Here is a 17,280-nt window from a genome sequence, read left to right as displayed (position 1 = left end):
AGTCATTTCTATCGATACGATGATCGGAATAATAGGTTAAAATAACAAACACTAAACTGATAAAGCTAAACTTTATAATTGTATAGACCACTGACATACAGTGATAACATTAGATTAGTTTAATCGGAGACATCTAAATACATATAGATCTATGTAATATATGTCTCTGGTAATCAGTAGGTTGGGTGCAATTGTACCGTCATGCTTACATTGCATCTTGCATTTGTCTTGCTGGAAAGACGTTTTTCACAGAATAAGTATTATCAGGAAAATCTGACAATCGATTTATCGGATTTTATTCGTGTCATTTTCATGATAGAAACAACCGTTTGCTTTGTTTTACTAGCAAACAGGAAGAGGACTTATCAACGTCGGTTCAAACCTTCATAAGAAACTAAGGTTTCAACTCACTCAGGCAAAGTCGTCCTTAGATGAATGAGGGGCCTGATGGGTTATTTTCGTTCTTCGTGATCGGCGCATTTTCGCAATCGTGATCCGTTTTCCTACAGATTTATTTTTTTTTATATTTTCGTGATCCGTGATCATGGAAATTTATTTTCTGTGAATCGTGATTGACAAAAAAATCAACTCGTGAATCGTGATGAGACCCCCCCCCCCCATCAGGCCCCTCATGAATTTTACTATTCCTTTTCTGTCCCTTTTGGTAAAATAGCTCTTAAATTTTTTACGTATGCATACATCCCTGGCGTACAAATGTTAAGGGCGAGCGTTCCTAATAAAGGTAAATCCAGAAAAACGTAAAAGTTAAAAGGCCGGGTAAACATATATTCGACTCAACAAAGCCGTGATATGGCAATTTTATAAAGCGTTGAGCTGAGTCACACGGACAGTGCGAAGACCGCTAAGTTTTTCACATATTATCCACATCAATCCAATCTATGACTTATATATTCCAGCTGATGTCCTTTAAATTTATATAACTGAGATAAAAATATAAAATTTGATAAATTATATCTGTATTTCAACATTTTATAATCAGCATTTTAAACAGTATTAGAATAATCATGTACAAAGCACAACTGTTTGTTTTAGTTTTTACTGTTTGTAGCACCTTTTCTGCTGCAAGAGTTTTGAAAGTACAGATACATGACCAGAATGACAAAGTTGTTCAGTTTACTGTAAGTAAATTATATTTTGTTTTATATCCCTTAACAACAATTCGAAAATAGTGCAACATGCTGCATTTTAACACCTTGATTTAAACCAAACACGTGGAACGTTGCATATAAGTTGATTGACTGATTGTTGGTTGCTTAACGTCCCGTGGCAAATATGGGATGCATGTTCGGGACGATCATGAGATTGATATTCTTTAATTAGTTTTAGTTCATTCATTACTCTCCATTTTATTCCTCATTGTTATATGAATTTATAATCATTTTCTTTTTTCTTTTAACAGATGAACAAAGTAGAGAGTTTTACATGGAAGTCATGTGGAGGAAACGGTTTTGGAGTTACTGATCTTTCATTAACTCCTGATCCCCTTGAGTTTCCGGGTACTTTACATCTTGCCATGAAAGCATATTTCAATACTACTATTCAAGCTCCACTGCCGGTAAGTATATTTCATTTATTAAGATTAAAGCCAATTTCTTCCGAATTTTATTTCAAGGCACACTCGTTACAAAGAGTATACTGTATTTCTGGACATGTTTTCTGTTAAAAGGTGACTCAAAACTTCAATTTTGAGAAAGTGTGGCAAATTTGAATATTTTTAAAAGAATGACATTCTTAACGGCCCAAACCAAAAATTTTTTTTACGTAAAGCTATGTATTGTTTTTCAGATACAAATCCATGCCGGTGTGAATTTGTAACTGAAATGGGTGTCCTTTGACATGCTTGGCGCAAGGACATGGATGTTCTTCTGATTCGGGAACTTCAATGAGCTTAGATTTATACATTCTATTTAATACCACATATTAATCGACGTGAAATAAAAATGCAAAATACAAAAAATGCATGATTTCATAATTATTGTTTTGACAGCTTATTATTATAAGCGATTCTTAATATTGATTTTGTTCATGTTGTCAGATGCGGATCCGGAATTTTGAAAAAAGGAGGGGACAGGGGCAAACTAGGCAAAGATTTGAGTGGAACAGGTTAAAAGTCTGGATTTACCATAATTGTAGCTCCATAAAGGAGGGAGGTATACCCCCCATCCTAAATCCGCCTATGGTTGTATCGATAATTTTAACACTTTTAACTTATAATTACAGACTACTCTTTTAATAGAAAAGGAGGTTGCCGGAAAATATATAAAGATTCCCTGTATCGATAGCTTTGGTTCTTGCAGTTATGATGACCTTTGTGAACTACTAGATGAAGCCAGTTGTCCAGACCCACTTGTAAAGGCTGGCATTCCGTGTCAATGCCCATTCAAACCGGTGAGGAATTCAAGACGAAAATAAGCTAATATATGGCAAATATATGGCAAATATATGGCAAATATATGGCAAATATAACAGATGTTGTTAAATATATTTTGTATGCCAAAACAAACTACATACGCTAGTTGTCACCAAACAAAATATTAGACTAATAGTTCATGAACGCAAACAAACAACAACAAAAAAATGCATTTCACGCTAAACAACATAACTTAAAGGCACCCACCTTTGATCTTTTGTTGGGACATAGATTTTTAATAGCGACAAACAGTTGGTTTAAATCACATACAGAAACAGTATATTAAATCAATGGGTTTTTTTTTTGTTTTTGTTTTACAAATTTCAAATGAAAACAACTACTTCCTTCTAAAACAAATTATTTGTTTTTCAAGAAATATAGAATCAAACAATTGACTTAAAAACATGTCACCCTCACAAAAGGTAAATGTTCGGTACATTTGTAAAAAGGCACAAATGTTGAAGGGGTTAAACCGCTATTGTTACTCGGTTGTATCCATTACGTATACGGATACAACCTTGTTACAATTACTGCTTTGTATTCCCAAATGGAAACTTATAACAGTCTGTACAAATATGAGCTCTTGCTGTAGACGAATCATGCATCTCGAGACGATTTATAGAAATATAGAAATAATAAATTATTTACATAATGGATACTATAAATAGAATTTATACAACCAGAGATATAATTTACTTCTATCATTCAGGCTCAGTACACCCTTCCCACATCAGATTTTGACGTGGAGACATCATTTTTCCCGTCCGGTGGTTACCATATGAAAGGCAGTATTAGCATGAATGGTAAACTGGAAGGATGTTTGGAGATATTTTTCAGTGTCGCATAAAATGACCCACGGATATATTTTTAAGGTGATTATCAATGCACCAAGAAACTTCATAGATGGAAGATTTTTTTTATTTGGATAAATAGTCAATATATAAAGTGAATAAATAATGAATGTGATTATTCATAAATAAAGGGCTAAACAGATATATTTAAACTATTCATATTTGTGAACAAATAATAATGAAAGTATTATCACAATTTTTGTAATTTTCATTATCATTATTATTTTCAGAATTAAGTATTGCAAGAAAGGTAGATTATCACGCACAGAAAGCAACAGTATATATGGAAAACTGATTTATACATACTGAATACACAAAATCATGAAAATAGACAAACTACAATTTTTACCTCTTCAAATGTAAGGAAATACATTTCAAATAAATGAACAGATCTTTTATGTTTGAGTCATCCAGGCTCAGTACATCCTACCAACATCATATTGTGACGTGGACACATCATTTTCCCCGTCGGTGGTTAACAAATTAAAAGCAAAGGAACAACACCTTTTTTTGTTGTTCTTCATCTCAAAATGGTAATGAGCCCTGCAACACAGAGCAAAAGCTCACACCCCACAGCATGGCCAAAATTACCCTTAACGTTGTGCTTAAGATGCTTTAGTTGGTGTTCTATGTACCGATCTGATCAGAGTTGTTCGTTATCTTAACATATATTTTTTCACCACTCAGAATGGACCAAGATATAACATTTATATCGTAAAATATTTACCGCATATTCTAAATGACATTTGCCAGTGTCGTGAATGGTATTGATATACGTAAGAATATTCACACGGTAAAATTGAATACATGCGATTATAAAGAGAGTTGGGATACACTTGATTGTTTATTATAAAATAGTTAGGTTCTGCAAAGTTGGTTAACCTAGATGAAGGGCGGACAGTTGAGACTGCCTCTGGGAACATACATTGTAGGATATGTGAAGAAACTTTGCCATGCAATAGGTCAACTATGAGTACGTGTTGATGTAAGGTTTCCTTAAGGGCATCCGATACAGTTTCTCGATATAATGTCATTTTTATAATTTTTAAATATGTTGTAGGCCTTGGCGAGTTATTAAATAAAACACAAAATAAAACATAGGTCACCATGCTTGTTTTCGAGAAAATTGAGGCTGAAAATTGGGGATTTGTGCAATTTTGTAAAAAAGTTAGACAATGTTATAAAATTTTTTGAGCAGATATTCTTCGTCGTAAATTATTAAGATCGGGTTCAATTTGAAGCTGTGATAAGACACAATAAGGAAAAAAATAAATCCCTACACGAATGACTATACAATTATGCAAGCCTTGCTTGACATTGTGGACCAGATGCTCAAAGTGGTATTTTTTTAACCTAAAAATAGGAAAATAAAGTGTCATTTTTATCATTTTTTTACATAAACTGCATTTTGTCATGCTTTCTCCAAATCTCAAATAAAAAATATATGTCACCGTGCTGGATTCCATGATAAACGCGAGTTATCCTTGAAATTGAGTCCCCCCTTTGGAACCTCAACGTTAGCGCTAAAATGCACGACGTCGCTGGCAGACAATTTCGACGTTATCTCTGCAAGTTACCGGCGACATTTTTTAGATGTATAAATATTGCTTGTAAACAGCTACCTATAAGTTGGTCAAATTGTTTTCGGAAATAAAATCATGTGAATTAAATACCTGTCTCTGTTTGTGGTCTAAGTGAGAAACATCGCAAGAAAAGTTATTACGGACTGTTGATAATTTTACGCGGCTTTTAGAATTAAAGACTCGGCAATTTAGAACTTGACATAAAGGTACATGTACTGTACATACTCGTGTATTATTTTTTACAATATGTTGACCTCTAGATGTTGTTTTTTGTTTTGTTTTGTTTGGTGGGCTGCTGTTTCATTACAATACTCCTTAAAATCCTTTTATTCACGTTTTAATCACTTTTTAGAATTTCACATTTATTCATAAAATTAAACTTTTATTAGGGTCAACGATTGCAACTGAATAAAATTTATAGGCTTCTGAACAGTTTTAAAGTTCACTTGATATACTTATTTTCACTGGATCACAGCACAAAGGTTACTTACATGAGGTCTTTTCCTGCAAACGGAACTTCTTTTTTGTACATTAATTAGGCCGCTAGTTTTCTCGTCTGAATTGTTTTACATTGTCATTTCGGGGCCTTCTATAGCTGACTATGCGGTATGGGCTTTGCTCATTGTTGAAGACTGTACGATGACCTATAGTTGTTAATTTCTGTGTCATGTTTGTCTCTTGTGGAGAGTTGTCTTATCCGCAATTACACCACATCTTCTTTTTTTATGTTGTCAGAAAACAAAAACAAAATCTTATAAAGGAGAATCTTCAATTTGCTAAAGGATGCTTTTGTCCAGACAGAGAAACTAAACCATAATTTTGAAATTTTTGATTTGGCAAAACGATTGAATTAATAGCGAAAGGACTGGACATATTACCTATTCCCCCACCCACCCCCAGCTTTGGGTTTGTTTCTGTTCCTCTCCCAACTTTCTTCACTATACCCACCTAAATTACGATTGCAAAGCAAGTCAGTGGCGGATCCAGAAATTTTCATAAGTGGAGGCCCACTGACTGCATAAGAGGGGGCCCGCTCTCGTCACGCTTCAGTGATTATCTATATAACCAACCAAAATTTTTCCTCAAAAGGGGGGCCTGAGCCTCCCCCTAAATCCGCCTCTGCACGTCACTTTTATAATCTTGTACTATTATATACTTTCTCTTCAGTTTTTAATGCTGTTTTTTTAGGGGAAAGAGGGGAGAGAGTGGGAGAGGGTGGCAAGTTGCGATTAAAATCCAAATACTTCTCTCATAGCGTTATTTTATTGGTAAATAACTATATATATTTTTTCACCACAGCGCGACGCATTGTGGGGTACATAAAATATCACACGCCCATTCCTCTGTCTGTCCTTTATGTCCTTCTGTTTAATAGATTTTTCAAGTGTACAATTCTAGCCAAATTTTTATAAAACTAATATCGTATGGACACGTTCGAAAATCAGTGCATATCAACTATTCTTTAAAAGAGTTATGCCATTTGGAAATATTAATTATATTTGAAATTGCATTGTATTTGATGTCAATCCGTCATTTCTCTAATATATTTGTAAAAAAAAATAAAGAACAAAATAAACAGCTGCACTACGAGCGCATGATACGCCCATCGTCTTATGAAAAAAACCCATAATAAATGTTTTTAAAATAACACGGGGGTTGTACAGGAATTCATGCTAAGTATATCCTGACTCATTCCTTATTCTTTCTCAATAGGAAGTTTATATATCACATCATATGTTATATGATATCAAATTGAAGCTCAATAAAAGTTCAAGAATTCAAAAATGAATTAAAGAATCATCACGAAAAAGTATATATACAGATCTTTAGATTAATTTAAGTAACAAGGATGTCAAGTTTTATGTAATAATTATTTATAGTTTCTGAGATACGACGCGACATGTGAAAACCCCCTCTTTTTTTCATAAACTCAATAACTATAAAATAAAATTTTGAATCATCCCCAAAAAGTATACAGATCTTCAGATTAATATAACTAAGAAGTGTGTACAGTTTTAAGCAATAATCTTAAATCGTTTTTGAGATACGGCGCGAACTGTGTAAAAAACACCCCTGTTTTAGTTACAAAGTCCTGTAACTCAAAACGTTCACCAAAAAGTATACTTATCGTTTGACCATCATAAAAAACAACTATGTTAAGTTTAATGAAATTTGGATATTTGTGCTGTACCATGTTTAAGACAGACAGACAGACGCCGGACATTTGTATACCATAATTACGTTCCGTCAAAATTTTACGGGCGTAAATATTGTTAACTATTGCCTTTTGTTAGATAAAATACGTGCAACGTGGAAGAAATTGGAACTTTGTTCTTTTATTGGTTGTATCATTGTTAATATTAGCGGCAAACCATTATTTATTTTAGTAAATTGTTCAGTTAGGAAATTTACTTCTTCGTGTACCTAAATTTTCGGTATTAGTTTTAAAATATCATTGGTTTTCTGTGCTTTAATAAAATGTCAGAAAATCGGATTCGGACCAAATCATGGATGATGAATGATAATAAAAATGATAATTGACATGCATTATATTAGTAACACCAAAAGGGTCAGTCGTCTTGAGATTGCTCACTATACGATACTTTGTTGAAGATCTCACAGAAACAATAATGTGTTTTATTTCTTCTGATTTTATTAGACTGTTATCCTGTTAGAATCAAATGCACTAATATTAATGGTTTAGAAGTTAGCATGCGGGAGAAACAGAAATTGAAGCATCGAAAATCCACATTACGTTTCTTATTACGGAAAATTACATGCATTACGTCCCGCAAAAAGTGACGTTTTGCGGGTATTCAAACGCATAACGTCGCGCCAAGGGTTAACTCCCTTGAAACTGTATCGGATGTCCTTAAAGTTCAGAGAACGTAGCACTCTCTTTATAGTAATAAGTGTTATAAAGGAATAGAAAAGGACGAGTTTGAAAAATAAATAAGTTTGCTATAACGTAGCGAAATGTCCCCTACGCTGTTTAAACTTGGAATGAAATTGTGTGGACAGTATAGAATTGTAGAAGATGAACATATATTACATTAACAAGTGTATAACTTGTTTAATTGGTAGATAATGATGACATTGTGGTACAATAGTCGAAAAAATGGTCGAAGTCCCATTTCTCCCCAAAATTAATGGATTCATAATGACAGTACAGTATGGTCATTACACATGATGGCAAAAAATCCTACCAAGTATGAGATAATTCTGTCAGAGGAGTAGGGTTCACGAAGTGTCATGATGGTAGGATAGTAAAAATAATTCGTCACAGAACTCCAATAAAAATGCTCAGATAAAATTTACAGAAAAATGTAGTCAACTACATATGATGGCAAACGATCAAAGCAAGTATGAAAGCTTTGTGGCAAACATTATTAGAGAAGATGCATTCACAAGGCATCATTGTCGTAGGATAGCCCAAAACGTCAAAGCCCATAACTCTCGTAAAAATTATCAAATCAAAATTACTGTATTATATATGATAAATTGCATATGGTTGCATACAATTTACCAAGTACAAGAGCTTTCTGCCAAACGGTCTCAGAGGAGTTGCGTCCACAAGGTGGCAATGTGGTACATGCAATAGTCCAATTGTTGTCAAAGTTCCATATCTCCCATAAAAATTGTCAAATCAAAATGATGGTATAATATGGTCAATTACATATTGCTGTGAACTAACGATCGTGCATGACAAGTAGGGAAAATGTCTGTTATACGTACTCACAGGATTTGCGTTCACAAGCTGGCATTGTTAAAGTACTAAAACAAAATGGTCGCATTACAATAACGGTATAATATGGTCAACTACACGTGATGACAAACAATACTACAAAATATGACAGCTTTCAGTTGCGTTCACAATGTCTTATTGTATCAATGCTAAAAAAAAGTCAAAGTCCCATAACGCCCGTAAAAATGGTCAAATCAAAATGACGGTACATAATTTGGTCAACTAACTACACTTGATGGCTAGAACAATCCTACTAAGTATGAGATCTTTCTGTAAAAGTTCTAAGAGGAGTTGTGTTCACAAGATATAATTGCAAATCTACAAACAAAATTGTCAAAGTCACAGAACTTCTCTTTCGGATGGACCGTGGCGGACGGAGTTCATTATCATATCCCCCTTCGGCACGATGTGCGTGGGACAGAAAAGTAACCACCAATGTTTATGTTTTATTTGACACTGCAAATTGCATGGTGCTTTAAGTAAAATGGAATCGAGACATTGTGCTGTTTTCTTGATCCAAGATCGCCTAGATCTGTGATGATTCTCAACAACTGTTATTTTACAGAACTTTATCATAGGCAATTCATTTTCAATTTTTAAATTATGTTTGATCCAGTCCGGAAAGATACGACAGACATAGTTAGAAAGATACGACAGACATAGTTTTAATCGTATATTCAACCGATCATGTCAGCAGACATTCTCGTAAGATATAAAACATGTGAGCCCAGATGATTAGGTCATCTAAATTGATAAAACTTTATCACAATAACAATAAAAATAAGAATACGATTATATGTATCTCTAAAATCATATCGGCTTGACAAGTTGAAACTATACTAGTTCAAAATTTACAGCAGAAAATAATAATGTATATGTTCGTTTTTCTTTTAGCTGTTTTTGCTACATTCACTTCAGCGAAAGTTCTGAAGGTCGAGATACAAGACGAGGAGGCTAAAATAGTTCAATTTACCGTAAGTAAACATACATATGATTATTTTGTATGGGAATAGGAAAGTGGAAATTTCAAAAGGAGTTAGATTAATGGTGGGGGGGGGGGGGGGGATTTTTGTCTTAAGATATATTTCTGAACATCTGACAATGAAATCTCTGAATGTTATTTATTTAATTTCTTTTACAGATGAACAATGTTGAAAGTTTTACATGGAAGAACTGTGGGGGTCAAGGTGCAGGATTCACCGACCTTTCATTAACCCCTGATCCTCTTCAATTTCCAGGAACTATACACATCTCTGCAAAAGCGTACATCAATACTACTGTTCAAGCACCTTTGCCGGTAAGTGTTGCGTAATCCATAAAACATTGATCGCTGATATCCAGTACACGTGCGAGCATGTAATTTTGGACAACGACTAAGACAAATCTGGGAGTATAGTGAACCGTTGATATTTTAAACTTTTCCGTAAATTGAAACAGAACTATAAAAGTGAAAACGGAGACTTTAGTACTATTGCTTCAGTTTTGCTTTTTGCGTTCTCGTCACATGTATTTTTTTTAGATTTGAAGCAATTAAAAGAAATGGTTTTAGGTTATTATAGCAATAAATATCACAATTACTTTTTCAACATTCTGACAAAAAAATGAATGATAGGAACGAAACAGGCACATTCTGTAAGAAAACTGGGACACTAGTAACCGTGACGTCTCAATCATTCAAATTCTATGGAAGATATTCGAAAACCGTAGTGATATATAGTACATGTATTTATATTTCTTCTGTACTAAAGTAAATCTCGTACTTTTTAAAGCATCTTCAATTGTATTATTGCAGGCTACTCTTCTCATAGAAAAGGAGGTTGCAGGAAAATATATAAAGATTCCATGTATTGACAGTTTTGGTTCATGTACGTATGATGACGTATGTGAACTATTAGACGAAATTACTTGTCCAGACCCAATTGTTAAGGCTGGAATCCCTTGCCAATGTCCGTTTAAACCAGTAAGTGGTATATTGCATCAGTTTTTACTTGCAAGGAAGTTAACCCCTTTATTAAAAAACAAACAAACAAACAAACAAACCCAAACGAACAGAAATTTGTTTGTGTACAACTCTGGAGGTAACATTAGTTTAAGACAAAAGGCCATGACATAATTATATAAAAATATATTGCCATGGAGGTACGTCAAATGAATTCGAATAATTATTATATATACATTCCGAGACATATAATACGACTCTGATATATTAAACTTAAAAATAAGTATAAACGTACTTATTGATCTTTGATTGACCTTAATAATAAGCTGATTTAGCATTTTATTGTAATCACTATTGATAAAATATGAACTTTGTCAGTCTCTTTCGTACAGATAACCTATAATATTTGAATTTTATTAGGTCGATTAAGGACAGGAATCAGATATACGTCTATTCAGTTTTGTTGGAATATTTTGATTTAAAATTTAATCGAGATCGAATGTTTTCCTTTTCCCCTTCATTCTTTTTTTTGGGGGGGTAAAAAGGGGGGGGGTCGGGATTGCACTGAAAAGGAGTTAGGAAGACATATGTGTTGCAATTTGGAATGAGAGTAATATAACTTCTCCTGGGCGCTACAATCAACCTCTGGTTATCCTGTAATATGTTTTAACTGCATGTCAACAAGTAACGTTAATTGCAACTCTTGCTTGTAATAAAGCAACATGATTTTTCTAACATGTTACTTTAAAGGACTGTATAAAAGATGTGCATATGGGACATGTGTATTAAATATCTTAAAAAGCAGAAATTACTTTCTCGTCTGGAAAAATTGAGTTCACCCCATTCGTTTGGTAGAGTATGGTCAGTCATCTTCATTTTTAGTTAAGTTGTGTTGTGTGCTCTTTGTATGTTTGTTTTAATATCATTCCTAGCAGTGTTACTCATGATGTCAACTGAGTCTCCAGGTTTTCCATTCTTGGTTGATCAGCCATTTTTCTCTTCTTGATTAAGAGGCAAGTCCCTGTGTTTTTTTCTTTTTGTGTGTTTTTTTTTCCTGGCTGGCTGGTAGGTTTTTTAAAAATTTACGATTGAAGCAAAACAAAGAAAAAACCAGACACGGCCTTAAGTCTGGTGCCCCAAAAGGATAATAGCCGAATCGTGAAATATCGAATGTGAATATAATAAATAATTTTATTGTTTATCGTTCTAGGCTCAGTATACTTTACCAACAGCAGATTTTGACGTTGATACGTCATTTTTCCCGTCTGGTGGTTATCACATAAAGGGGAGCATCAGTATGAATGGTCAAATGACAGGATGCTTGGATATCTACGCTACAGTAGCATAGGTCTGCGTAAGACAAGTTAATTGATTGAAAACGGCATATATACGATAACTTCATGTAGTGTATTAATGTCGAAAATCATGCTTCTTTAAAGTTTTTACAGGGCGGACATAACATAATCTGATTAAAATTGAGATCTATCGCAACTCGCGTGCTCGTCGAAGGAGCATAACGAAATTAGAGATCTATATTTTGATTAGATTGGACATAACATTTATTATTATTATACCTTACATATATTTCAAGCAATTCTATTGGGTTAAACGTTATCACGTGACATGGAATAATTCAGTTAATTTTCATTCAATTCCAAGGAAGAACGAATAACCCTAAAAATTTACACCAGCGTTGAATAACCCTATTATTCACCGGCGAATAACCTTTTTAGTTTGTTGATTTGTACTCATGAAAATGACGTCACAGACGTAAATAAAGAGGGTGGTAAAGAGTTATTTTCGTGCAACGTGATCGCCGTTTTTTATTTCACGTTCAACGTGTTTTTACTTTTTTATTTAACGTTCAGTCGTGCAAGACAGGTGCCTCGTTCAACGTGTTCTGCTTATTTAATTTTACGTGCATCGTGATTTTCAAATGCTTATTTTGCGTGCTCTGTATTTTTCAAATAAAATTCAAATACTTGGCAGGGATCGTCAAGAAATACTTTTTTAAAAGCCGTAAACCATTTACATCATAAATGTGTATACTAAATCGGGAATAACAAGTAAAACAGAGAGTTTATATGGGAGCGTTTTTTTACCACAGAACACCACAGAATACCACAGAACACCCAAAATTTACCACAGAACTTCGAAATAATAATACTTCAGACATTATTATCATGTTATTGTTCATTCTTTTTATAATTTGACATTTATTATTCAAATAAATTTAATTTTTCTATTTAGGGTCGACTCACTAACGCTACTCCCCCAACTGAATGGCCAATATAAATTGGGATTATACCGAAAACCGCATGCTATTAAAACCATAATATATTTATATTTGTGACATTTATATTTTAAATACGTTTTAATCTTTTTTGTAATTTTAATTCATTTTTGAAAATGTTTAGATGCATTACGTAATTATTTGTTAAATTTATTTTGTTTTAGCAGGTATTTTTTTTTGTCACTTTTTATGAATTCTATGTTAAGAGTTTTTACAATAAATAATCAAAATGGTTAATGTGACATTTTATTGAAGTTGTTGTCAACAAATAATTAAACTTTATTAAAGTGATTAATGAAGTAATTTGTTAAGCTGATATCTAGAGTTGTTAAAACAATTGGCTAATGTTTGTACATCAAAGTTTTCTCCATTTTATAGAGTTATATATAAAACTTCAAAAAGATATCTAAAGTTGTTGTAGGACAGTAATAATTGAGTTGACTTATAACATATTATAAGTGTGTCTTTTTAATTGTCAATTAAAAGTTCAAGCTCGATGACTGTTTTTGGAATCTTATGTTGTGTTGTATCTTCTCCAATCATTTAACAATATTTCGGATTTTTACCATATTTTGTATGCATTTAGAAATTGTTGAACTGAAACTTTATATCGAAAAAAAAACTGGTATATGTAATTTTTTTTTAAATATGGTTGAAGTAGAAAAAAGAATAGGAAAAAAAATATGACATTCCATTTTCAAAAGTAGTTTCCAGTATTAAATAAATTCTTGTTATAATTAAAGTACCGAAATTTTATTAGATTAACCAATTTTGACACTTTTGTAATCACCAATCAAGCCAATTAACATGTCATTTAAACTATCACACCTGAGACATCAAATACATTTAATTGAATTACCTTATATAATCAGGTGGCAACTAGAATCCAAACATTGAAGAATTTTGTAAATGATATTCAATTATTAATGATATATATATTATATTAAATAGAATGTTGAAAGCAGTCTTCCTGTTCTAGTTATTGTGAAGTCATTTCAAGAATACAATTTTTATGATAATATAATTCAAGATTAAAATGTGAACCGATGATCACCATCATTTTAGTTGAAAAATTAAGATTATTGTCTTATAGGTTTATTAATTTCACAGAATAAATAGTTACATATGAGAAATATTAACTCTTTCTTAATTTCATGAAAAAATATTTTAAAACAAAAGACGGATATTAACACTTTTTATCGATCAGTTCAATACATTCAAAGCGTATATTGATCAGCGACTGAGAAAACCGTACTGTAATTTTTTTTTGCTAAAAACTATTTTTTTAAATGTTTATTTTAGATTTTCATTATTACAATGCATTAGTTTAGTGTCTCAAAGGTCTCCAAATGTAAACAAAATATGCCAAATAACAAGAAAGTTATGATAATTTTTATCTCATCCAGTCAATCATCATCAGTGTCATTGGTGTAACCCGAATTAAAGAAATAATATATACTAGTAACTCTAAATTATTAGATTTTCGTTTTATAAAGTAATTTTACTGTTCTGTGGCATATTTCAGTAGTTTTGTTGTAATTTGTGTAGTTCTGTGGTACATTTTGAGTGTTCTGTGGTATTCTGTGGTGTTCTGTGGTATTCTGTGGTGTTCTGTGGTAAAAAGACGCTCCGAGTTTATATATACAAAAAGACAGTGACTCAGCCTCACAAAAGGTTCACAAAAGTCTTTATTTTTCGTGCAACGTTCATGACAGAAATTATTTCACGTTCAACGTGAAATGATGTCTTATTTCACGTTTTTTCCGTGCAAGCACCCCCCCCCCCCCCCCTTTACCACCCTCAATAAACAAAATGGCAACGTTCAAGTTACAGGAAGCCCATTGATCGAGAGAAGAGGAAATAAGGCTTTTGACGTGCATCTTGTGCCGATGATATCTCTAATAACGGTCCTTTTCAGGGCCATCAATATTTTACAAAAAGAATCTACCTTTGTTGTACATACGAGAATTCTAAGACACAAATTACATGTATTTTTGAACGTCAACTTGTGTTTGTTACTAAGGGTAAGTGCTTTTACAATGATTCAAAATGCCCTTCCACTGTTAGTTCGGTATAATAAAACAATTGTGGCCCCTTAGAAGCGATGAATATCCAAAATTGTCAACCCTTAAAAGTTATTTCACTTCGGGCTGCGCCCTCAGTGAAATAACCTTCTCGTGTTGACAATTTTGGATATTCACCTTTTCAACGGGCCATAATTGTATATTGTAACAACGCAATAATCCCCATATAACGTCATTTACAATTTAGCGTGTTATAAACACCGGCATTTCCCTTGTGAATAGGTGGTCAAACGTGTTGTTTTTGTTATTTTAAAAGTTTTGAAATTCAAAGAAAGATTATTATATGAATAGACCAATAAAAAGAAAAGTAACTGCATCTGCTTGCCAAAACAACAATATTATATTCAGGACAACACTGACCAATTTAAAGTACAATAACCATGTATTATTAGATATACATATAATCCTATTTTTAATGATCCTAAAGGTTCACTTCAGTTTAGGACTATTACACTATTACTATACCTAGTATAATAGTCCCAGCTTCAATACGTTTCTTAATTATGTTTTAATGTTCGTGTTGGTCAGTCTTTAGTTTTCAGTATTGTTTGTCTTTTGATAGTTTTTCGTAAATACGTCACTCCAACAATGGTCCTAGATGTTAACCAAACCAAAAATCGCAAGCTAAAGCATCTTTACACTTTCATATTTCTGTTCAACACAAAGTGTATGAAAAGAAAATGTTTTCATTTTCCTGAGAGCTGCAGTACTCATATTATAACAAATACACTTACTTGTCTTATTTTCATCAGTTAAAGTATGACATTTGAAATATTGTTTCTTTCAGATTTTGATGGAAGCTCTTTAACAAAGTATATACCAGAAGAAATAGTCCGTGTTCAGTCAAATCATGTAGTAAAATTGCCACATCTATTTAACAAACTATTCACTTGAATTTGTCTTTGACATTGCATTATAATTTTTTAATTGTATTGTGCATACGTATATTTACATGCTCAATTTTATAAATGTATATGATTTATCAATATACTCATGTTTTGTACTTACACATATGTATATATTCAATGTTATTTCAGTTGTGATAAATCTAAGTAGTTTTTGACTTGTTCTTCTGTTGACCTGTCACAGTTTTTAGGACTCCAAAGACATGTAACCCTACCCGGACACATTATTCTTATTGAGTCTATAATTCTTTCATCTGTCTCCTTAATGAGAGTGCTCAGTTGAGAAGTACCAGATACCAATTTTCAAGTCCTTGGTATTGATTGTGCCGTTTTATACACGATTTTAATCATTTATTTTTTTGTCAAATACTATTTTTATACTTAATCGTTGTTTGGTAATGCAGTTTGCCATTATCAAGCTTTGCAGCAAATTACCACAAGCTCAAAAGCACAACAGTTCCTTCCTTTTTTCTAGAAGAGCAGTATTCTAGAGGTAGCAAAATATTCCTTCGGTGTTAAAATGAATATGTGAATGTCGGAAAGTTTTAACAGTTTCTAATTAAAAAAATTTATTGCACCACGGCATAATATTAATTTAGCATTTATTAACAGGTGAGCTCGGTGTGATTTCTTTTTGACACCTTAAATCAGGGACAGCCTATAGTTAGAATACACTGTTCCTGCTTAAATATATATACGACAAAAATTAGCTTATCAATGATACATGATAGATTATACCTGCAAATTGGATATCCCATACCGATGTTTATTATAACACCCTTTTATTTAGACAAAATACTACATCTGTTCACGTACTTCTTCCTTTATACTTTTCTATACCAGTCATATTCCTAAATTGAAAAGTTATTTTTTTTAACTTTTTGCATTACCTAAAATCTTTTTAAAAACTCGTATAATGTCAGATTTCATCTATTAATTGATCTTAATTGTTGCATACCTTCGTGAAATATCAAGAGGAGGTACAAGAAAAAAAATGTTTTTTTCAGAAGTAACTTTGTTTAAGGTTGTATTTTTTGTTTATTTCATTTAAGGAATTGTATATCTAAATAGACAATTCCTTGTTTCATTTCATGATTAAATGACCAAGTTCGAAAACTACTGCCAGATAAGTAATGAGCCAGTTAGAGCGACGGGATGTAATTAACACACCACCCAAGTCAGAGATGCATCATACAATTTTCTTTGAAGTCGGCCGCGTTTCCATTCCTTTTAAATATACAATTCCTTGGTATGACCCATCTGTGACTCCCACAACCTCCTATCATGGAGGCTAGCAAGCTACCACTAGACTACAAAGGTTACTTGGTAAGATTGAGGGTCTGGATGGGGGATCCTCCAATGCTGTATTCTTTAATTTTTAAAGACATTTTTTTCTGTTCTTTATAAATTTAGCCCAATATTCTCTATTCCTTATATTCAAGCACCTCA

General features: G+C 32.7%; 1 protein-coding gene across 1 annotated transcript; it reads left to right on the top strand.

Moving 5' to 3' along the window:
• The first annotated feature begins 160 nt into the window (after window positions 1-160).
• Window positions 161-15,986, top strand: LOC127715881 (uncharacterized). The gene is made up of 9 exons (XM_052222001.1): window positions 161-169; window positions 1,421-1,576; window positions 2,242-2,409; window positions 3,141-3,267; window positions 9,439-9,584; window positions 9,752-9,907; window positions 10,403-10,570; window positions 11,760-11,897; window positions 15,714-15,986. The coding sequence occupies exons 1-8, from the start codon at window positions 161-163 to the stop codon at window positions 11,895-11,897; spliced, it is 1,068 nt and encodes a 355-aa protein (XP_052077961.1). The 3' UTR covers window positions 15,714-15,986.
• The last annotated feature ends 1,294 nt before the right edge of the window (window positions 15,987-17,280 follow it).

The sequence above is a fragment of the Mytilus californianus genome, unplaced genomic scaffold (genome assembly GCF_021869535.1).
Source record: "Mytilus californianus isolate M0D057914Y unplaced genomic scaffold, xbMytCali1.0.p SCAF_9, whole genome shotgun sequence".
Lineage (NCBI taxonomy): Eukaryota > Metazoa > Mollusca > Bivalvia > Mytilida > Mytilidae > Mytilus > Mytilus californianus.
This window is presented reverse-complemented; position numbering and strand designations above follow the sequence as displayed.